A 23,010-nucleotide genomic window follows, 5' to 3' on the forward strand; every position below is an offset into this window, starting at 1 on the left:
AGAAAGTTTTACGCGATCTCACAAAGTTTTCTCGGGATCTCGCAAAACTTTCTGGGGATCTTGCAAAAACTTTTACAAGATCTCGCAAAACTTTCTCAGGACATTTCCTGTTTTTGTTTTTTTCTCCATGTCCCTTCTGGGGCCCTGTAATGAATAAATCTGCCAAATGACTAGATAACACTTGCTATAGTCAATTCAGCTGTTATCTGGCAAACCTAGGCTGAAACTATTGTATTTATAAGTCAGCTGATCACCAAAAGAACAAGAGGTCTGACAGGACATTCAGCTTGCTACAAAAGGGTTTTTTTGTCATTCAAAGTGGTCCACCGTCATTTGTGCTCAATCGAGGACTGATTCGCACTTGGAAACAAAGACTAGAAACCTCTGATGAGTAGAAACCTCAACATAATCATCTCACAGCAGAACCATGTATGCTCTGCTTTTATAGCGACCGGCCCAAAGGAGTTTCATGTTTCACTTTATGGAGAATGTGTCACTGCTTTGTGGCAGTGTAAGCAGAGTAGGCAACACTACGTGGTCCCAATGACACGTTTTTATCATCACCTTCAATGAAATGGAGTGGCTACAGTATGATTCAGAAGGTAGAAATTCTTTTTGAATTGCAAAAGACACTGATGTAATGTCTGAACAGAGAGAAAAGACGCCCACACCAGCTCCAAGTAGTGTTGAGTCACTAAATCTAACCATAAAGGTACAGCTTAAGATATACATACACCAGGCCGTCTGTGCTCCTAAAAACTCATGTGAAAAACGAGAGTAAACACATGAAGTCAAGCAGGTCTCCTTCAAAACTTGACCTAAAATGGTAACGGCACACGAGACGAAACCAAGCGCTGTCTTTCTGTGTTTATTTCTTTCTCAATAGCTGCCAATAAAGCCTACTTACCTACAGCAACACTGGTCTGGTTCACTAAATATAAAAAAAACGACACAATCATGGAAAGTTTTCATGCTGCAGCTAAATATAGACACAAGTCAAGTTCCAATACTGATATGTTGTTTGTGACAATTCTCCTCCTGATGCAAAGTATTGTTACAAATGAGTACAAAGGGGATTTTCCAGCAGCAGCTGAGGCCGTCTATGCCCCCTCGACCCAGAGTGCCGACAGGACAAAGACCGGGTAGAAACATGCCCCTTGACAATGCAGCTTAGCAACAATTTGAATCAATCACTTCTTTAATACTTACCCTGTAGAGCCTTTGAACCAAACTCCAAACAACAAGTTGCCACCTACACCCTCACTGCCATAATTTGATTATGTTTGGAGATTTTTTTTTGCCTTTATAAGACAGAAATAGTGGAGACAGACAGGAAATCTGGGAAAGAAAGCAGGGAATGCCATGCAGGCAAGGTTTGGCCATTCAGAAACTGAACTTACGACTGATGGCATTTACACCCATGCAGTATTTTCCTTGATCACTCAGCGCAGGTCACCCCCAAATCATATTGTAATCCCTGGATCTCAACTGGAGGTTTGAATGCACCCCTCCTATATGAGTTGGACACCCCCTTAATTAAAAAAAAATCCTTTGACCTACATTTTAGGACAGATCTGCTGCTATGTGCCCATACACAGCTGTTTACATTGTTTTACTGTAATACTATCTACTATAGTTTCAACCCTAAATATAGGTTAATCCTCTTGGAAAACTCCACAGGAATTTAGGGGCTTTTAATATATTCTGCATCTGTCTGTAAATCTTGGTAATGGCTAACCCTTGTGTTGCCCCAAACTGAAATCAACAAAGGCACCCACAGTCTTATGCACAATATGGAGAGGAAGCAGAACTGAAAACAGACTATTAGGACAATTAGGAAGCTGAGTCGTATGTTTGTAATACTGCAAATATGGTAACTTGCACAGAATTTGCAGGCTTAATCCAAAAAGTCCTAATAAATAGGCAAAATCCTGAAAAGATCATCCATAGACTTTGAGATTACAATGTTCACTTGCATGGGCTGCATCATACCAGCTATACAAGCTACTGCTCATGTCTACAGTACACACAAATAGAAGTCTATGCAGTATTAGTAATAATTACATAGTAGCTTTGCTTTTTAAACAATACATTTTCAAAGTGAATAATTTAATTGAAAACACTCTCGCCTTTGTTACACTGTATTTATTGATGTAAATTTATATTAGCACAAGCCTTAATGTTTGCTCGGTCCAGCACTGAATACTACAGGGTTCAGGACATTTCAACAAGCAACCAGTTTACCTACAGGTTTCTAAGCCAAAAAGGTCAAAATAACAAATCAACTCTGAGCTTAGAGTTACAGATAATGGGCAGCTGGGAAGGTTCACAATGACCATATCAGTGTTCAGAGATCAGGATGCAGGCTCAGCTTCATTACTGAATCAAATGACACCCTGCTGGTAACCACCTGGCTGCGACTCCCCTTTCCTCTTGCCCCATCATTGCATATGGACCCCAGCTCCTTTTGTTAACACCAGATGCCCTGAATGAACCCGCAGTCCCCAGAGGATTGCAGCGTATGTAGCAAGTGTGTTCAGTGAAGAGGCTGTGGGTAGCCTTATTCTACAAGGTTTTGCAGATAAACAGCATCCAAATGGGGTTGGTAGATTTGTAAAGTTTGAGAAATGTTGGTAGTAGATGACAACTTTAAGGCAAGATGATTTATATAAAAGAACGGCATAATTTCTCAGTTGTCTATATGAAAGCAAAGGGAGACACTTCATGCAGTGATGAAACATTGCTAAACTCCACCAATTTAACATGTCTAATTTTTAAAATTTTAATATATTGATTTAAGGGTAAAAGAGCAATCTACTTCACCTGCACCTCAGGTTTAAATGTGGCAAAAAAATTAAGGAAGCACCATAGATGCTAGTCTATAGACCATCCTCAACGAATGATTACTATTGTATATCCACCTTATTTCTACAAATACATACTAAATGCACATTACCTCTTCAAATATTGTGATTTAATAGGGGTTAATATTACTATAATTAGACTAATGCAGTGTATGATCACAGGTTCATTACTAATATGTGAAGCAAATTAAATTTGACATAGTGTGCAAAGAGGAATAAAGTCCCTCCGGAACAATTATTACAAAGTTCACTACTGTAGCAACTCATGTTGATCCCCTGAGAAGCTAAAAACAAACAGGTGCAAATGTAATGTGGAGTCAGCTGTTGACATTAACCTGCCATACTGTACTAAACGCTGTGATGTTCAATCATACATCTGTTTCAATTTTCCAACCAAAGGAATGAAAATTAAGCATCAAATCGGGATCAACATACCTTAAAGGCCTCCAGCTGTTGGTTGATCACATCTGTCTCCATGCCAACCGCCTCCTGGGATGCTTCCTTGTCCACAGCTCTGCCGAGTTTATCCTCCACTTGATGGAGTTTACTGTACAGCTCCTCCAGTTTGGTGAGAGTACTCTGCACCTGGACCTCTCTGCCTTTTGCTCGGTCTAACAGTTTGCCACACTGCTTACTCAGAGCGTCCAGATCTCTCTTCAGGCCTAACAGGTCTGGTGATGATTCAGACTCTAGCATCTTCTTGCAGCTGTCTCCGGCATTGGCCGTGTTAGCCATCAGCTCTTGCAGCTTAGCCACAAAACTCTGAATGCTATCCTGCTGTTCTTTTAGAGTGGCCAAGTCAAGATCCACAGGAGGCATGCTGTCCAGCTCGTCATCCAGCTCTGTGAAACGCGTAAACATTTCTCGGATACTGTTTTGGAACTGTCCAATACCCTGTAATTTGCCCTCCAACACTTGGCAGGTGTCCTCAAGTTTCTTGTTCAGGTTGCTGTAGTCTTTTTCTACGCTGTCTGCCTGCAATAAGAGGTCTGTCACACCTTCAGCATCTGGCACATCTACCACAAGATCCTTGGCCAAGGTCTTCATGTGCTCTACTTGATTCTGCACTCCCTCTAAACTTTTATGTTGGGCTTTCATGTTGGTTAAGTTCTTGTTGCTGTGTCCCTGTACTCCCTGTGATTGGAAGGTATCCACTTGCTTCTTAGCTCCTTCAAGCTGACCCTTTGCCTCTTTGTAGGCATCATTAAATTCCTTAACTGTGTGCGAGATCTTCTCCAGGGATTCCCTTTTGCTTTGCAGACCTTCCAACATATTGTCCACTCTTTTGCCAATGCTAACCTTCTCTTCTTTTACAGCTTCAGTGTCTGTGTTGGCCAGCTCAAGAAGATTATCTGCAGCTGTGTTGAACTGTTCCACCAGCCCCCTGTGCTTATCGACATCCTTTTGTAGAGCTTTCACCTGAGAAATGGAGCTCTCTACAGTAACAGGATCAACAGTGAGTTTGACTCGGCTCTCACTAGCTTCACACTCCTGAATCCAAGAGCTCAACTTCTCTGCTTGCTCCTGATACTTCTGAGATCTCTGTAGAGCAGTTTGGAGTTTGTCGGCTTGCTCTGCGGAGCTCTTCTTCACTTCCTCCCAGTTGGAAGCAAGAGCAGTGAGCTGTCCTTGTAGCGCCAGCTTTTCGGCACCATCAGTGTTGTGTAGAAGCATCTCTCCTTCACCAGTGATTGTATTATAAGCATCCTCGTGTTCACTGAGAGCCTTCTGGAGTTTACTGTGCTCCTCCAGTGTTTGTTGCAGAACATCCACTTTGGCAGAGATGGGCAGGGGCTTAGACTGATTCTGGAGCTTCTCGCCCAGCCATGACTGGAAGTCTTTGGAGGTCTGATGGAATTGCTGAGAGCTGGCAAAAGTTGAGTTCAACTGCTCGATCCGCTTTGCTACAAAAGTTAAAGAAAGGCATTAACAAATGAAATGCTGTAAACTCTCTTCTGTTTAAAGTGGAGCCAAAAGATAACTAGGATTGTCTTGTACTCATTCTACATTTTTGACATTCTATTAGTCATCTTTGTGATAAACCAACTATACTACATGTCAGGCATAAAATGAGTTTTAAAAAGTTAGAAAAAAAGAAGTTAAAGAGAGCTTTGACAAGAGCGTACATACTCCACAAATACAATTATGATTCTCACAATATGTCCTGTTGGGAAATTTCAGGAACAGTGACTCAACACAAATAAAATGGTCCCTCCTTTCCAAAAATTACAACACCACATTATTAGGTTAAGTTAGAAGGCCAACCTGCTTTCTCTTCCAGCTGTCTGAAAGGCTTGCTGACACTCTCCAGCTGCCTGGCCAGGTCTGCTTTGAGATAATCCTCAGTCACCATCGCTGTCAGCTCTGCATTGATGGTCTCGGCCTCCTTCAGCTTCTTCCTCTCCTCTCTCAGCTGAGTGGAGATGTTCTGGACATCCTCCAGCTGCTTCTTCACAGCATCGGGCTGTGTGCTGTGGCCCTGATGGTTAGTGAGCTGATTCTCCAGCTGAGTGGCGGTGCTACTGAGACTCCTTAGTAACCCCTGAAACTGTCCAGTCTTCACCACTGCCTGGTCAATGAGGCTGTCTCGCTGGTCCAGCTGTCCTGTGAGGCCTTGCCACTTCTGAGTCACTGCAGCAAGCTGCTCCTTCACCAGCTTCCCACTTGAAGGGTCCTGGTTATCTGATGAGCACAGAATGGCTGAAGCAGCTTCCTCAAGTTGTTCATATTGAGGTTTGCGGCTCTTGAACTCATTCTGGAGGATCTGGAGGAAAGAGGAAGCAAAACAGTCAAGACAAACATTCCTTAAAATCCAAAGGAAAATGTGATTATTCCCAACAGCCTGGTCCATGCTTACCTGAACTTGCTGCTTCTGCATTTTAAGCATGTTTGGGTCAATGGAGAGTGGTCCAAGGACACTCATCATTAGCTCCTTCTCTGAAAGCCACTGTCCGAGCTGCAGCTCAGTCGTCTGGAAGATGTCCAGATTTTTGTTGGACTGCTCCAGGTGCTGCTTCCTCTCTTCTACAGAACCACTGATTTCCGCCCAAGCAGCATCTGAACAGGAGGGCAGGACAATCACACCAGTCTGCATTAGTCAGCATAACAACACCTTTCTGTCCTCTGACCTGCTGTTCTCCCAACAAACCTCCCACTGTGCAGGACTTGGCACCATTAATGTGTTAATTTAACTGGAGTAACAGAGCACAGGTACTGATATAGGTCCAGTTAACATGCACATATGTGCTGCTATTAGATGCCAATGTCAGTGTCAATGTCAGATTTATTTATATAGCACTTTGCAAGGCCTATTGCCAACAGATGTTAAGATAAATGCCAGGATTATAGCGGTTCTAATATTTCTGAGAGACCGGGGCTGTAATGAGACACATTTTTGTCAGTGGGATTCCACATACTTCTGACAGTCTCAGTGACATAAATTACCCAGGGCCATCTGGAGCCAACACCTTGGTGCTTACCTATTTCTGTCAGCATCTGCTTCCATTTTGCTGCCTCGGGGGAGTTTGGATGCGTCTTAATCAAATTGAGAAGCTTCTCTCTGAGCTTCTGGAGCTGCTCCTCCTTTTGCTTCATGCCATCTTCGAATGCCTGAGAGAGTAAAACAAATCATGAATACCAAATCATTCTTCTCATTCACAAAACAACAATGTCAGTGGGGAAAGCGTTCAGTGTTGGAATACGTATAACTGAATGTAAATTCTAGTTGGTGAGGAGCAGCACTTCTGTACCTTCTGTTGTTCAAGCTGTGTTTTCACAGAGTCTTTCCCTGTGACCGCGTTATTCCAGGATGCTGCCGTCTTTTTCTTGTCCTTCAGCCATGTCATCATTTCCTCCGTCTCCTTCTGGGCCTCTTTCACCTCCTTTACAAGATTACTCAGCTGTTCTGCTCGACTCTTCAGTGTTTCCCCGAGGTTTGTGTACCCCTCATTGATGAATGACATGTTCTGCTGTATTACCATCAGTTCTGAGGATTATAAAAATAATTCTATTAAGTTACATTACCAGGAATTTATAGTGAGAATGTCATATTGAGCTTATGATAACAGTGAGGTGCTGGTAATATATTAGTCTTATGGTATAGTATGTTCAGAACTCCCTGCAAGTGGAATTCAAGAATTTGTGGACGTGTGTGTGCACATAACTGCAAGCTTCACAATGACTTATAATGGAAAACGATAAATTTGACAAAAGAGGCTCTGGGTCTTACACAAAAAAACCTGTACAGGAAGATTCACCGTGGTTTGCTCTGAGTAAGAAGAATTTTTTCTTTCATAAGTACAAAACAAACACAGTTAATGCTTGACTTTGACTAGAATACCCTAATCCAAATAAATCCAGGTTTTTTTTTTTCTGTTACAAGAAATACAAAAAATAAAATCAAAAACTGAAACAAAAAATGTAACAAGGTGGTTTTAGCACCAAACTAAATTTTAGACCACCACGTCTTTATCCTTGTTGCAATGCGCTTTTTGCAATGACATGGCACTCTGTTGTTGTAATATTTGTCATGATTATCACATTAAATTTGGATTCTTATCGGTTGATTTTGAACAGCAACACTTGAAGCCTCGCAATGAAATTTGCGCCTATGGATTGTGGTGTTGATCAAACGTGCACAAACTACATAAATAGGTGATTTGTGACTAAAGTAAAAGAGGAATCTGACTGGGAACAAGCATCACCAAAAACAAGAAAGGTGTAAGATGCTACAAAAATGTTCTTGCTTAAGGCCCACTGAACATAGTTCCAAATGATCTCATCATATATCCTATTTCTGTGTGTGGTTAATGTAAATTTTATCCTATAAAATGTATTTTAGTTTATGTAAAATGTTGACAGAAAACAGCTCACTCCCTATGAAGTTTGGTGAAGACACAATAGCTTGATTGGAGCTTTAAAAAAGAAAACTCAGTCTGTCTTTTTGTCTTCGTTGCTGTAACTCTAATGTCCATAATTTTAACATACTGATTTAGTGAATTTCCAAACGACAGATTCACCACAGCTAGAGCAATGCTTTCAAAAACACTAGCAATACAGAACACCACAAATAATGTATTTATAAAGCAGCATCCACATACACATTTGTTTACCTTTATTGGTTAGGTAGGTATGACTTGCTGGACCACCACCATTAGTAAGAGCTGATGCAGAGACATAAGACAAAAGCTTTAAGTGAAGAACAGAGAGACCAACTCCATGACCTCTAATGGTTAGTGATGATACAGTACTCAGAAAGAAACCCCAACACCATGCTTCCTATTCCACTAAAGCACTCAAACACATGAGAATCATGTTTACCTGACTTATTAGGGGTCTTTGTCTTGGCAGGGGAGGTTAGATGTGTGATCAGGCTGCACAGTGCTGATCCTTTACTGTTCAGGTCTTGGACAGCGGGGTCTTTGGATGTCCATTCTTCTAATAATCCCTGATGAAACAACAATCAGAGAGATTCATGTATTTAGAATACAAAATCTGAAGGTGACGTCTTAAAGCAATTGTGCGAAACAGGAAAATTAAAAAAAAAGATTTTGCCTCTCCGAAAGGATTTTTCCATTCTATATGTGCTTTTCAGGACGTACTTCTCTGATCTTTTCTGTAACATACTGTGCAGAAAGTAGTGTCTCTACTGGACAACACAGAGTTTCACTCCTGGATCTGTCTTGTATAAACACTTACAATTCATCTGTCATTAGTTGGCAGAGAAAGCAGGCTGGTATCGCGGGGAGTTTAGGGAGGATCAGGCTGTTATCTATTAAAACACACTTGCATGCATCTATTGCTAAACACGTGAACTCTAAAACTGCTGCGTGAGACGCAAAGTGAAACATCGGTGACTCCTGTTGCAGCATTTCAAGTGCAGTTCCATAAAACATATGCAGGAATAACACTGTCTCTGTAACATACTTTTTATTTATCCCATGACTCACAGTGACTATCTGCAGGTCTCTTTCCAGGCTTTTCTCACTGCTGCTTGGCTGAACTGCAGGCACTTTGTCATTGGTCTCCTCCAGCCACTGGGTGAGAGCACTGGCTGCAGATCTGAATTCTCCCAGCTGGTCCTGACAGGATGAAAGCTCTTCTTCCCTACATTAGATGAAGAAATCAGTCAGACCATGCACCCATTTGTGCATTACCAAAATTATGCAAACCCTAATCCTAAGCAAAATGATATATTATTAACTTTCAAGTGTGGAAACACAACTTACTTTTCTTTGACAGTGTCTTTGAAGGTGCTGAAAATATTTGTGAGGTTGTCGATCTTGCCCTGCATCTGGGTTTTGTTTCCATCAGGGCTTATTTCAGACAGCTCCTTGGACAGAGCCTGCAGCTTCTCCAAGTCACTGGCATGTTCAGCCATTTCAGTTTTAGTGCCCTACAGTGACGTTAAGACAGTCAGTCATGCTGGGAATAATGAAATGATAAAAATACTGAAAAATACAGCTGACACACCAGCTGTAAACGGTGTCAGTAGGACACTCACCTGCATTAGCTGAGACAGTTCATTGAAAGTTTTCCCTGGCCCGTCTGTTTCATGCAGATCTTGTGAACGCTTCACAACAAACTGCTGGACTTTATCAGCGACGTTCTCAAACTGCTCCACTTTTTCTTTCAGCTGTTCCAGTTGGGAAACTTTTTGCTTGTGTTTGTCACAGGCATCAGAGAAGCGCTGGGAGAGAGCGTCCATCTTCGACTGTAAAAGTGCAGCAGCAGAGGGATCCGCCGTCTCCACGAACTTCTTTACTTTGGCTTTCATGGCTGAGATGCTGCTCTGGCGACTTGCTATGTCCTGCTCCAATGCCTTTAAAAACAAGTGGGACAATAGCAAAGTTTTAATTGATGATTAAAGTGAAAAGGGAGCTGGCAAGACACATACAGTATGTGGTTAATAGGCTGGTAAAATAATGACATACTGCTTCTTTGCTGAGGATATCTCCAATAGAGGCAGAGTCCAGGGGTATTTGCTCTTTCTCTTTTACACTGGCCTCCACTCCTTCCATCCATCCCATCATCTCATCCAGACCATCCTGGACACTCATAGAGCGAGTCAGCGTGATCTGCAGTTTCTCATTTCTATCACTTACAGACTTGGAAAGGTTGTCGTAGCGCTCCGCTATGTCATCTGCAACACATGAAAACAATTCAGGATCCGTCTCAAACACAATCATTTCTCACTGCTTGGAAAAGGCAAACATGTCAAAGTAAAGCAGAGATTTACTTTGCATGTGTGAGTGTATTGAAACTGTAATGCTGTAGAGTTTTGTTGGAGAAGTAACAGGTTGCTTGGCTGATATTCTGCAAGACTGTGACAGTTGTTAATATCAAGTTGCGCTTTAAAATTCTAGATTCCCTAAACCTTTCCAAACAATTTCAGTAATATGTCATTGTCTGGCATCTTTCAACTTGCTTATTTAGAAGCCCTTACATCCTAATCCCAGTGTTATTGCATGAGTCATAATACTAAAGTCACTCCAGTCCCGAGATATTATGTAAACAGAACATGATGTGCATCTGACTTTGATCTTTCCTCACCTACTGTCTCCTGGATCTCATCTGGGTTGCTCAGCAAGTCTCCCTCAGACGATATCAAAGACTCGGCTGTCTTATGTAACGTGTCAATAGCAGTCTGATGTCCCATCATCTGACCCTGTAAAGCCTGCGGATTACAAAATAAGAAGTCAGAAAAAAGTAGAACCTTATCTTCACATGCACGTGCTCTCTTTCTAATATCATCAGTGAAAAAGAGATATTGAAGATAATAATTGAGTGACGATGTGCAAGAATGTCTGGGTTAAATTTGGGGCCATGCTATAGTTAAATGCACTCGTCGGCCTTGACTGTTACGCTTATAGAAAAGCGTTCTTCAGTGATTTGTAATTTCTTTTTCTTTATTGGTTGGCTCACAGGCGCCTCTTATCTCCACATATCTATGCAGTAAGTCACTAACTCCCTACAGAGAAATGTTCAAGCCAACTGCAGCCAAAGGTTTGACAGAGACAGCTCTGTCTGCCGAAGTTCTTATCCTCTCGTAGGAGTATCTAAGCTGCAAATAACCAAAGTTCAACAATTCACATGTGGATTTGAATTTTGAATGCAGTGCTAAAAATAGCGTTGTTGTGCTTAAGTCAGTGGAAAGACTGTATATGGTCAGGCAGGTCCATTGTGCCATGACCTTCTAACCCAGTCAGTGCTCCAACTTCGACACATGTTACCTCTTAATAAGCCATTCTTTATGGATTTGCTTGGGTCATTCATGATCTAACATCTACTAAAGTTGAAGCAGAGCAGAACATTATAATAAAGACAACTTCAGTGTCTCACAAGGATAAATCAAACACCAGCTTTTCTTTGAAGCTTAACTGTGAAAACCAATTTAGACTGAAAGTTGCTGCGCTGCATATGAACCCCCGTTTGGCTTCAAGAACTAGAGAGGCCTCATAGAAATATAAAAATGCATACCAAGATTAAAAATCAAGAGAAAAAAAAGATTAATATGGGTCTATCACCAGAAAAGTGATTGGACTTGATTCCAAGACTAGGCCTAATCATTTCACCCCTGGCTTTGGTTTCTTGCCTTAGTATCCTCCAGCTGTTTCTGTAGCGTTTGAGGATCAGCTGCTATGGCCTCCGACTGCTGTTTTCTGGCCTCGTCCTCTGAGCTGCTGAGCCACTTCAAAAGACCAGCACTTGAATCATCATACTTTTTGTATTTGTCAACCACATCTTTGAGGTTGTTGCCAAGCTGATTGCACTGAAACAAGAGGAAAGGAAATCAACTAAGCCCACAGGCTCAAAACATAAAGATGACACAGATCGTTGGATGTAAAACTTTCCCTTTCTTTGACACCAACATTCCAGAGTGCTTACAGGAAAGTGCTTTTGACTTTTCAATACAGAGAAATGCTACCACCTAGTGGTAAGAATAAGCCATTGTAACTGATTTCAACCTATTTAGCTCAATACCTGTGAATGTAGTGCTTTGTATCGGCTGGCAGCTGAATCTAGCTTATCCTTGACAGCAGAACAGGTCCCTGAAGTATCCACATGCAGTGGAGTGTTCTTCGCTGCAGGTTCAGCCAATCCGCAGGCTTTAGCCACATCCAGTACCTTCTGTCCTGAAATAGTGATAAAGCGAAGGTCGCCTTTGTGGGAGATCACGTCTTCTGAGAAGCTTTTCTGTCGCTGAAGTTTGTCACTGAGGATATTGAGGGAGCCTGCAGGAGCTCCCAGCTCCTCAATCTCTCCTTCAGCCTGGTTTAACCAGCCTTCAAACTCCTCACAGTCATCCTGGAACTTCTTTAGCTCCTCCTGGACGCACTGCACCTGCTTCATCTGCTGCTCTGCCTGAGTCAGTGAGGTCTCATAGCGCTCCTTCAGTTCTTGGATGTTCTTCTGCAGCGCCTCCTTCTCCTTTGGTGACAACACGTTAGCTTGTTTGTCAAGCAGAGCCTGAGCTGATTGGGTGGCCATGATCAGATCCTGCTGCTGGGACAGAATCTCCTGATGATGGGCCTGTGGGAACAGGAATAGCAGAACGTATTACTGCTGTTATTGTTTAAACCTTAAAACCTATTTTATGCTCTTTCTAGTGTTTTACTGTTTGTCTTTTCTGGCTTTAACTACAGGTTTACAGAAACAAATTTCATTCTAAAGCTTTCAAGATTCTATTTTCATTTTCTGTAATCTCATTTTTTAAAGTCTGCTTGATACTAAAGAATTACAGTTGTACTGAATTGTTGACATATTGTAAACGTGTTTCTATATTTCACAATGTAAATCATCTGTTCATCCCAATTTCTTTGCAAAATTTGAATTATGAATTCATTAACTTTATAATACAATAAACTTTTTAGCTTTGTAGATCAATGGCTTTTTATAGTTGCTGACCTTTGCTGTTCAGCAGATTTATAAAATGTCTAGGATAGTAATTAAGTTAAAATGGACAAACAGTTTCTGTGCAATAAACTGCATTTCACATTTGAATTTATCACACAGAGCACTACTTTATGGCATCCTGAGCAATGGAGTAAACATGTGGCTAGATCAAATATATAAAATAATAAGTATATGTCAAAAATCAATACAGCTTTCATGAATATTATGAAACTCAAGCGTATTTTTTACACTCCTATTGTGGAATATGATTTTTGCTTTGAACATTTCTGCATTTTATTGCTGCTTGTGTCTTTCAACTTTGCATTTGTTCATTATGATTTGTCTAAAATGATGCTGTGTAATTAATATTAAAATATAAACTAGTGAGAAATAAAGTCAGTACCATGTATGAACAACTATGAACTGTGAACTTTAGGGGATGCTCTCCAGACAAATGCTGAATTTACAAGCAAATCAACTATACCTTGACCCTATCGTACTGCTTATCAAGGTCCAGGGATGGGTCGTTCTTGTCCTTGGTCTCTCTGCCAACATCGTTTTCAGTGGTCTGGAAAGCGTTTCCATTTGCATCATCATCCTCTCCTATCAGTCCCTTGGCCGAGGTTTCCTCTGGCAGGTTTCCATTCTCTTTACTTATATGGTCAGTTTGATCCAGACTGCTGTTGTTTTCATTCCCTATGTTGGAAATCCAGTCCAGAAGACCTTCGATTTTGTTCTTACTTTCTTCAAACCTTTCAACAGCTGCTGCCTGCACAGACAGACCACACAATAATGATGCTGATTTCACTGTAACATACAACTGAAGTGTCCATCACATAGTTTTTACAGACAACACATATGGAAGTGATCTGAACCTTTTCGCTCTCCTGTTTTATGGCTGTTGTAACAACCTTCTCCAAATCTTTTCTGGACTCCTCTGCCCGCTGGTTGTTGAGCGTGGCTTTGCTTTTAGCCTCTTCCAACTTGCTTTCAATAATGGCGATCTGATCAGGCTTCAGTTTGCTTCGGTTTTCCTCCAGAAACTTTTTAGTACTGGTGATCACCTCATTTAAGGCACTGGCATTTGTGAGCACGTCTTTTTGCAGAGCCTTGAGATCAGACAGGCAGCAAAAGGATTTTCTTAATTGACGTTCACTTTTTTGTAACACACTCCTTTTTTGAGAGGAAATGAAAATATATCATACCTGATGCTCCTGCTGGTACTGTTGCAGGTCTGTGACGCTCTCAGCACTGTCAGCCTGCTGCTGATGACCAATCAGTCGGTTCTCCGTCAGGGTGAGGTTATCACACACTTCCTCCAACTTTTCTGTAAACTCCTTATGTCTATCCAGTACAGACTGAGCAAAAAAAAAGAGTAAAAATATAGGTTAAAATCACACTTGACAAGAATAAACCTGTCAAGGGGTTATTTCTATTGCCTGAACAGCTCCAACAACATTTAGAAACAAAGCCAGGGAAGAGAAACTTTTCAAGCACATGGAGGTCACATGCAAAATCCGCCTTAGAATACATTTTCCTTTTTCAACCCGAGTATGCCGTAAACATGCTGTTTTGCATTCACCCCTTTGGTCTCATGATGGTGACATGTGCAAGTGGGCATTATGTTGTGTGTGTTAGTGAGTTCATTGTGTGTGTAAAGAGGGTGCATTTTGTCCACTGTTATTTGCTCGCTGGAGTCTTTAGGCCTGTAGAATACAAGTGGCACAAAGGTTAGTCTGCAGCAGTGAACACACACTGGAGCATGCAGTGCTGTTATTGCACAAAACAAGTCGGCATTTACAGTGAAATTTCTAAATCTCTGTATCTCAATCCTGGAAATGAAAAACTTATAAGTCTAATTACAATAACATATTTCCAACAAACAAAACCTCTAGAAAAAAAACATCTAATTTAAATCCACATATAAATAAAGAATTCCAATATTTGTATACAATGCCCTGTATACCTACATTTTGTCTTGACAAAATAATTGTTTTTAGGAGCTCAGTTCACATGTGTGATATTAATATAATTTATTACAAAGTATAAAAAATTGTGTCCTTGTATACTTGTGTTGATAAAACAGGTTACAATTCTTTTCTATTCATTTTTCAAACTAAATAACACAAGATTAAGATACTGTAGAATATGGGTTAACTTGTTTTTAAGTTTTCACACCTGACCAGTACCATAGCTTATACAGCCAATACTGTGCTACTACTACATACGGTTTCCATTAACAAACTGAACACATCTGCACAGTTGTTTCTCAAGAAAACATCTGTGACATATTTGCAGCATATACACAGGCAGACCTTCTCCAGGTTTTCCCTCTCTCTGGTGTCCAGTAGGACATCTAATGCACTCCTCTGAGTAACCAGCCTCTCTGTCTGGTCCCTGAACGCTCGCTGAGTGGTGCTGAGGAACTTGAGGAGGTGGCTGCTCTGAGAAGGACTCAGAAACTGAGTGTGTTCAGAAATAAAGCACTGGATGTCGAATGTGACGTCCTCTAACTTGAGCCTGGCCTCCTTCAGCAGATTGTTCTCCATGTCCTGGAACAAGAAAAGATGGGAAGATTCTGGGTATGTGTATCCACTTAGTTACTGTGCCATGTTTTCAATTGGACTTTTAAAAATACCTTATTCTGCTGACTCAAATGTCTCAGTGTGTCCACGTCACATGTGCTCAAATCCACATCACACATCTCAGAGGTATTTTGAATGACGCCTGAGAGTTCATTAAGGTCACTTAGATGTTTCTGGTATGTCGACTCCAATTGTACCTAAAATGACATTAAAAGTCAATCAGCAGCTGCTGCTGCTGCTGCTGCTGCTGTTGTTTCAAAGGTATATTTTTATTTTAACACTGACCTTTGCCACTTCCATCGCTTGAATCACTGAGTTGCTCCTTTCTGTACACATCTGGGAAACAGCAGCAAAATTTGGCTCTAACTCCAGATATGTTGAGGCCAAATCTTGGTGGATTTGTAGGGGAATGTTCTCATCAGCAGAGTTTAAGAGCTGTTTGGCTTTATCCATATCCTCCGACAGAACAGCAGCCAGTCTAGAGAGCTGGGATTCAAGAGACTGAAAAAAAAAATCTGGTCAGGAACTAATGGACATATGAATATATAGATAACATGAATATGAAATAAAATAAAAATTGAGAACATATGATACAGTCTGATGGTAAGTTGAGTTGTTCATGTCTAACCTGACATTCCTCTATTTGGAGCTGCAGTTCTTCCATGTTGTTGCCCACGGGTACCTGGATTACAAGGTCTTTTCTGACATCTTCTAAAACATCAGAATGATCCTGCAGCCTCCCAACACACTCTAAATAATCCTGAATAGAGAACAGCTGTGGGAAAAGAAAACACCAAGAAGTGGAACAGATATTGTTACTAAAACTAAAGGATGCTGTGAGCTTTACACAGAAGTCAAATAAACTTTACCTTACTTTACCTTTTTCTTTTTGACTTTCTCCACTTTGCAGACATCTGAGCTGGCAGACACCTGAGCGGATGTTCGGTGAGTTTGACCCGGCTCATCCTCTGGTGAACCCTCATCCTCTCCCTCCGAGCTCTCCTCCTTGATGCTCTCCAGTGTGCGTCGTTGGTCCTCCAGAGAGTTGACCCCCAGAGCGCTGCTCAGAGTGTCCATCACTTCCTGAAGCACTGAGACGTCTTGGCTTGAGGAAACAGTCTTAAAAACCTGCAGCAGCTGCATCTGGATATTTGGAGTATCAAACTGTTCCGACTTGCCACTTTCTTTTTCTTCTTCATACATCAGCTCTGAGTTTCCGGTGTCTTTGTTGTTCAAACTGAGGGTGTTTTGGTTCAGTAAATCCATGACAGAATCTGGGTGACTGCTCTCTGTGAGTTCAGTAGGTGGGCAACTCTCCTGAAAACTGCCTTCATCTAAAGACTGCAGATTATTCTGAGCTACTGCAAAAGTGCTTTCAGTGTCTTGAGTTTGTGTCTTTTCCAAATGACTTACAATGGCACTCTTTGTAATTATTTCTCCTTGGTCATCCTCATGAGTTTTTACAGGATCAGAAAGCACAGATGGAGCTGAAGGGGAAGCTGATGTGATGCAGCTGTCTGACAGGAAATCACCAACTGCATGGGGAGGCTCCGAAACACATACATCTAATCTTTCTGTCTCTGTCTGAGCATCAGAGCTTAACCCGTCTCCCATTCTAGCTTCAGACTGTGTCAGATTATTGTCCGATAGTGCAGAAGATGGACTTAAACAGGAGACATGATCATCAACATGTGCATTTTCTTTCTCCTTGCTTAATACGGAGATCTGCTCAGGATCACTGATCTGATTATGTTGCCTGTCTGGGGAAAACCTCTCTGTGCATAACTCAACATCATCTGTTCCAGTTTGCTCTGATTCTAACAAATCATTACTGGTCATGACTGAATCTTCAGTAGAACAGCAGCTGTGATTGACAGTGGGTGTTGTACTGGAAACAACAGGTGACTGAGAGGAAGAGTTCAGTAGTTGTGGAGGTATTTCACAAACAAGTGCACTCTGGCTCTGACTGTTTTCAGAGCCGCCGGGTTCAGATTCAACACTAAAATCACTTTCTGAATGAAATGCTGCTTGCTGAGGTAATACCATTCTGTCGCTGTCTTCTGCACCGCTTTTCTCATAGTGGCTGTTACCACTGGGAGCAGACATGATTGCACTTTCAACCAAACCACTGGGTGATGAGTAATCAGTACTCAGTGCTGCCTCAGCGTCCAGAGGAGACCGAGAAGCACTCTCATTTTCCATTCCAGTCTCCACAGACAGCACATTACAGTATGAAAAGGCCACGTCTAATTCACTCTCACTCTGTGCTTGATTTCCCACCTGGGCATCATATCCAGCGCTGAAAAAATCGTTAGCGACAGGCCGGCTGTCAGATTTATCAGAGGGATAAGTAGAAGTGGCATATTGAATCTGGCTCTCAGGATCAGTATTGATGGTGGTGGTTCTGTCACTCAGACTACATGGATGTGACTGGATAACCGAAGCACCGTTTTCTATCACAACACTGGATCCATCAGCTCCACCTGTCAGCTGGGTATTGATTAGACCTCGTGACTCACTGTTTTCAGCCAGTAAAGGCAATTTGTCTGCATCATGAATACACTCTGCAGTAACCTGACTCCATGAGGAGGGTGAGATCATCTGAGGCTCGTGACCGCTGTCTGAGAGAAGGGAGTGGTGAGCATAGTTACTCATCGTTTCTGCACTGGCGCTTATCTCACTATCCACATCTGTACTTTCATTTTCACCCTCTGTCTCTGCATTGTTGGCCTCCTCATTGGGTAAATCTAGCACCGTGACAACCACCTTCCTCTCAGTCAAGTGCTGCATGTCTTCATTCATATTAATTAAACCCGGATTATGAGCATCAGAGATGGAGTGAAAGAGGTCTTCTTCTGAGCAAATGCTGGCGTTGGTATCTAAGTCAACTTGCTCATCTTTATCTAATCCAAACTGCAATGACTCAGTGACACTAATGTAGCAGTCAGAGCTCAAAAAGCTCTCTTGCTCTGTTTGATATATGTTTGCTACTGTCTCTTTTAGAACAAACAAAGTGCTTTCCTCATCTCCCACAACTCCCATTTCTTCATCTGATTGCTGGTTATGCAGCTCTAGTACTGTCTCCACATCTATCAATCCTTCATTAAGAGCATCGCCCAGCTCATAGGGGACATCTAAAATACCCCCTTCCTCCATATGAGCTTTTAAAGATTGAATAGCTTCTTCATTTTCACCCTCCACCCAGCTATCAGAGCGTAAAAACTCTGCTTGTTCAATATCGACATTTCTTGATTCACTAAATAGTGACTCAGAGTTGTTATGTTGTAGTATCTGATGGCAAGATCTCACTGTAGGCTCAGGGTCAAGCATGCTGGATAGTGAGCCAATGCTGCTGCTGTTGACAGAACATAATGTAGGAGGGACTGACATCTCTAGAGAGACTGGAACATCATGACCTCCACTAACAGCAAGGCCATCATCGATTTGTAAACTATCTCCACAAATTCCTCCTTCAGATTCATTGGGTTTAGTCCAGCTTGTGCTGTTTTGAAAAACGGCTTCCTCCACTACAACAGGCTCTGTGGTATCCATGTCAATACCATTATCTAGAGCCTTGTCATTTACATGTGATAAATCATCAAAGCTAATTCTTCCAATGTCAGAGGAAACAAAATTTGGAGGCTCAAATGTGTGTTGTGTGTTTCCATTAAAGGTGATTCTTCCAATGTCAGAGGAAACAAAATTTGGAGGCTCAAATGTGCACTGTGTGTTTTCATCAAAGGTAATTTTTCCGCTTACTGTGGAAACAAAATCACAAGGATCAAAGTCATCTTGTGTGATTTTCATTAACTCCTCTGTTTCCTCATCTATGTGCAGTGATATCTCTAAATCTTCCTTTTCTGGAAGATTGTTTAAGGTCAGACAGGTCAAATTTTGGTCAGTGTTTGGAGAAACAATCTGGTATTCAAGAAAAGCTTGAGCCATTTTAGTTAACTGACTATCGAGTATCAAGACCCTCTGAGCCGACTGTGGATCGATGTAACTGTTCATCATCAGGTATGAGATAAATAACTGCTTTGCCTCTTCAGGAGAGGGGATGTTCACCTCTGAACCATCTGCAGCATGGTTCCACCCATCAAGTGTGAGTTTTTTATATATAAGCCAGGACGAGAACTTTTCATTGAGGTGATCAACATCTGGAAACACGTCAGGAAGCTCTATAGAGCTCAGAGCATCTGCTGTGTAACTGTCAATCAAACCATTGTCAACAGCAGAGTTTATATCTATCACCTCTGAATTCTCTGGAATGTAAAAGGCTGCTATTTTACTCCGATTACTGAACAGTCTGCTGGTGAACTCATTGGTGGTGCTGTGTTGATCATACTGGAATGAGGTGGACACAGTTTGGGTTTCCCCAGAGTGAGGCAACACCAGTCCCATAAACTGCTGCTGATTTCCCAGCACAATGAGCGTGCTGCTGGAGCTCATCAAATCACACTGGATGGCTGCATCCACCTTCAGCCCATCATTATTTGAGAGGTTCCCAACACCCTCTGTCACATTTTGACCTTCTATGGGGCCCCCTACATCCACCCCAGCACCTAACAGCTTTGACATTATCTCCTGATCACCTAAGTCATCATGAGCAGACCTCAGAGTGTTAATATTCCTCTCTGGTGCGAGTAATTTATTCCTGCTGAGACAGTTTGATATCAGTGTATTAACCTCACTAGGTTCAACCTCTTCAGGATTCATTATATTCTGAGACGACTTTTTCCTCTCAAGAAGCTTTACATAGACAGAAGCAGGAATTAAACCACTCTGAAAGGCCTCCTCTAGGTTCAGTGTGTCCCCTGTGTAGCCCACCTTCACTCCATCACCTACTTGATCCACGGCTATTATCTTGAGGATCAGATCTTCCCCACACATGGACCCTTCCCTTGCAGCTACTATGTCAGACAGCGACACAGACGAGACTTGGGAGCTTTGTATGCATTTGTGTGCCTCATTCAACTTTGGTAAGTGCTTTAGTGTGCTTTTATACATGGGATCTTGTTCGAGAGCATCATCAGCCGAGTCCAGAGGGACATGGAGCTCAGACTGAGAGAGGCTGGAGGCTGTGTGGCCCTCTGGGAGAGAGAACCAAGACAACTGATCAGCCAGGCCACTCATGGTTCCCGTCGCAGTCCAGTCAGTGGTTTTGAAATCCTGCAAAAATGACAGCATAGCAAGTTACTAGACTGCTTTTTGATTTCAAAAACTGTATTCTTTATGCCAAAATTGGAATTCGAATATTCAAAAGCATGACAAAATCTATACTCACCACCACACAAACATGGGAATGTTATAACATCATGTGCACAAGAGCAAAACTGCAACAGGTTCGCAACAGGAGAGTGACAAACAACACATGAATACAAGCTATCATGCAGCTTGGGACGCAGTATCCAGCCTTTTGCAAAAAGAGTGTAGTTAGTCACATTGTATACTGCAACGTCACACATATCTGTTATCCTACTGAACACTAAAAGAGCTCAAGCACATCGATAAAGGTGGAATATCAGACCAAAGCTGGGTGCAGTTAAGCATGTTTACAGCATACTCAGGTTCTTTAGGCTTCAATCTCATTTTCTGCTCCTAATAATTCAGTGTAAGAAAACGACACGAGAGAAGCAAGAGAAAACCGCTCACACTGTACCAGGGAAAAGAGGACAATGGTTAGGCATGCAACTGAACATCAGGTGGTGCTGTTTTCTGACACATCATAAGACACAAGTGCAGTACAGTCATTGAAAGCACAGCTTTGTATCCAACCTCTTCTGCAGAGGTTGTCTGATCTGAACACTGCTGGGAGAGCTCGCTGTAGGCCTGACTGAGCGCGTTGAGCTGCTCCTGGGCTTTTTCTCGCTCCTCTTCTGTCATTCTGTAAAACAAAAATAATGCAAATAATGCAGCTCAGAGTTTTAACAGAGGACAAAGTTTTTCATACGCTGGACCCAGTGGTGTGACTCACTTGTCACTGTGTTTGTTCAGCATCATTTGCGTGGCCCTCAGTGCTTCTGCAATCTGTTCTTTTTTCGTGACCATTTCCTCGACTGACACCTAGAACACCAAAAAATGACATATTAATACTTCACATTCAGCACAACGGCTCTACTTCTGTGTGACTGCTCTTTCAGTAGTTGTACAATATTTCCGTCACCAGTATGAATAGAATACATAGTGATACAAAGCTCACAAATACACATGTAAGCGCACTATTTTAAAAGCTGTTCTGAATTATTTATGTAAAATATGTCAATCAGTGAATGAAGTTGTATTGTACACTCCAAAGAGTGGACAAAATATTGTATTCCAATACAATAGCGATGCAATAAATAGTAACTTTGACAAATTAAAAATGTTGAATTGACAAATCCTATCGTCAATCATATTGTATTTTTGTTTAGAATGCATTAAAAATTACTTCATTCCATTTTTGAGACCATAATTGCAGTACTGTTATATTTGAGAGAATTTTGTCTAGATACATTTTTGCTGCTTGACATGGAGGGACTAAGTTATAAATACTTTCAGTGGGATTTTAAAAAAGAATTGACAAAATAAAACAAACTCCAAAGCTGTAACTAACAATTCTAGTGAAAAATTGCAATATTATTATGAGCAGGTAGGTAAAGAATAAAATAACAAAAATATTTATATTTGTAAATTTTACTTGTGACATGAATTAATAAAATTACTTTATTGATTACATATATTGAGTGAATGGAATATGTGAAAATTCTGTCATATTTCTAAACAATTTAGCTCAACTTCATTCACCGATCTTCATTTAAGTCACATCAACATAAACAGTAACACCTGAAATATATCTGAGCTCTGAATGTTAAATTATTGGCAAGCAACCATAGTATATGTGCAATAATAGTTTTCATTCCTTTAATGTGTTCCTTTATGCTCTTTTCTATTCTAGTACAGAAGACTGACTAAAATATTTCCCTAAATTTGCTTTTGAGTTTCTCATTCAACCACATTTACTTGCATATTATAGTATACTGCATGTGTTACAGATATTTCAAATATCATGCAAATTCAAAGTGAGTAATGTCAGTTTTGGGCCATATGTAAACTAAACTGCATGTTACCTTGGGGGCACATGAAAACATATGAAATGTGTTTTAATATTATAATAATCTTTAGGGCTGATGTAATTTAATAATCTGACATATGAGTGCTTGTGCAACTTCTACATTTATTGTTATTGAATCAGTTGAAGGTGACTAACAAAGTAAAGAACATGACAAACTACATAATATTAACCATGTCTTCATAAGCTAAGTAAAAACAACCACTGCCTGAAGAGAAAAATATATGGACCAAATGAATCAGAAATTGGATAGTGGGCTTTTATTAGAAATCATACACTATGACAGCAGAGGCCTGTGATATCATACTGATTAGAAAAATACTCTAAACCATAAAACTGAAGTATTCTTTCATGTGAAAACAGTCTTTAAAAAACATTATATACCAAACACATACACATCCTTTACCTGGGGCTTATTAGAAGCATCTGTGTTGGCATTACTATCTTTCAGAGCATTCCCATCATTGCTCACGGTCTGTTTCACATTGGACATCCAGTGCAATAGTTTGCTAACTTTATCACCATGTTCTCTCTTCTCCTCATCAACAGATCTCTAGAA

The 23,010-nt window shown here is 41.1% G+C and overlaps 1 protein-coding gene across 1 annotated transcript in view; it reads right to left on the reverse strand.

The window, feature by feature from the left end:
- dst (dystonin) overlaps positions 1–23,010 on the reverse strand; it is a 110,582-nt gene that overhangs the window by 29,464 nt on the left and 58,108 nt on the right. The window contains 20 exon segments of the mRNA XM_051960487.1: positions 3,300–4,768; positions 5,130–5,628; positions 5,722–5,921; positions 6,344–6,473; positions 6,614–6,849; positions 7,976–8,026; positions 8,184–8,310; positions 8,813–8,969; positions 9,092–9,258; positions 9,367–9,684; positions 9,797–10,005; positions 10,416–10,539; positions 11,458–11,634; positions 11,847–12,395; positions 13,243–13,527; positions 13,634–13,867; positions 13,964–14,116; positions 21,119–21,227; positions 21,318–21,406; positions 22,858–23,004. Of these exon segments, the coding sequence (XP_051816447.1) occupies positions 3,300–4,768; positions 5,130–5,628; positions 5,722–5,921; positions 6,344–6,473; positions 6,614–6,849; positions 7,976–8,026; positions 8,184–8,310; positions 8,813–8,969; positions 9,092–9,258; positions 9,367–9,684; positions 9,797–10,005; positions 10,416–10,539; positions 11,458–11,634; positions 11,847–12,395; positions 13,243–13,527; positions 13,634–13,867; positions 13,964–14,116; positions 21,119–21,227; positions 21,318–21,406; positions 22,858–23,004 (5,430 nt within the window).

This window comes from Acanthochromis polyacanthus, chromosome 15, assembly GCF_021347895.1.
Source record: "Acanthochromis polyacanthus isolate Apoly-LR-REF ecotype Palm Island chromosome 15, KAUST_Apoly_ChrSc, whole genome shotgun sequence".
In the NCBI taxonomy this organism is placed as follows: Eukaryota; Metazoa; Chordata; class Actinopteri; family Pomacentridae; genus Acanthochromis; species Acanthochromis polyacanthus.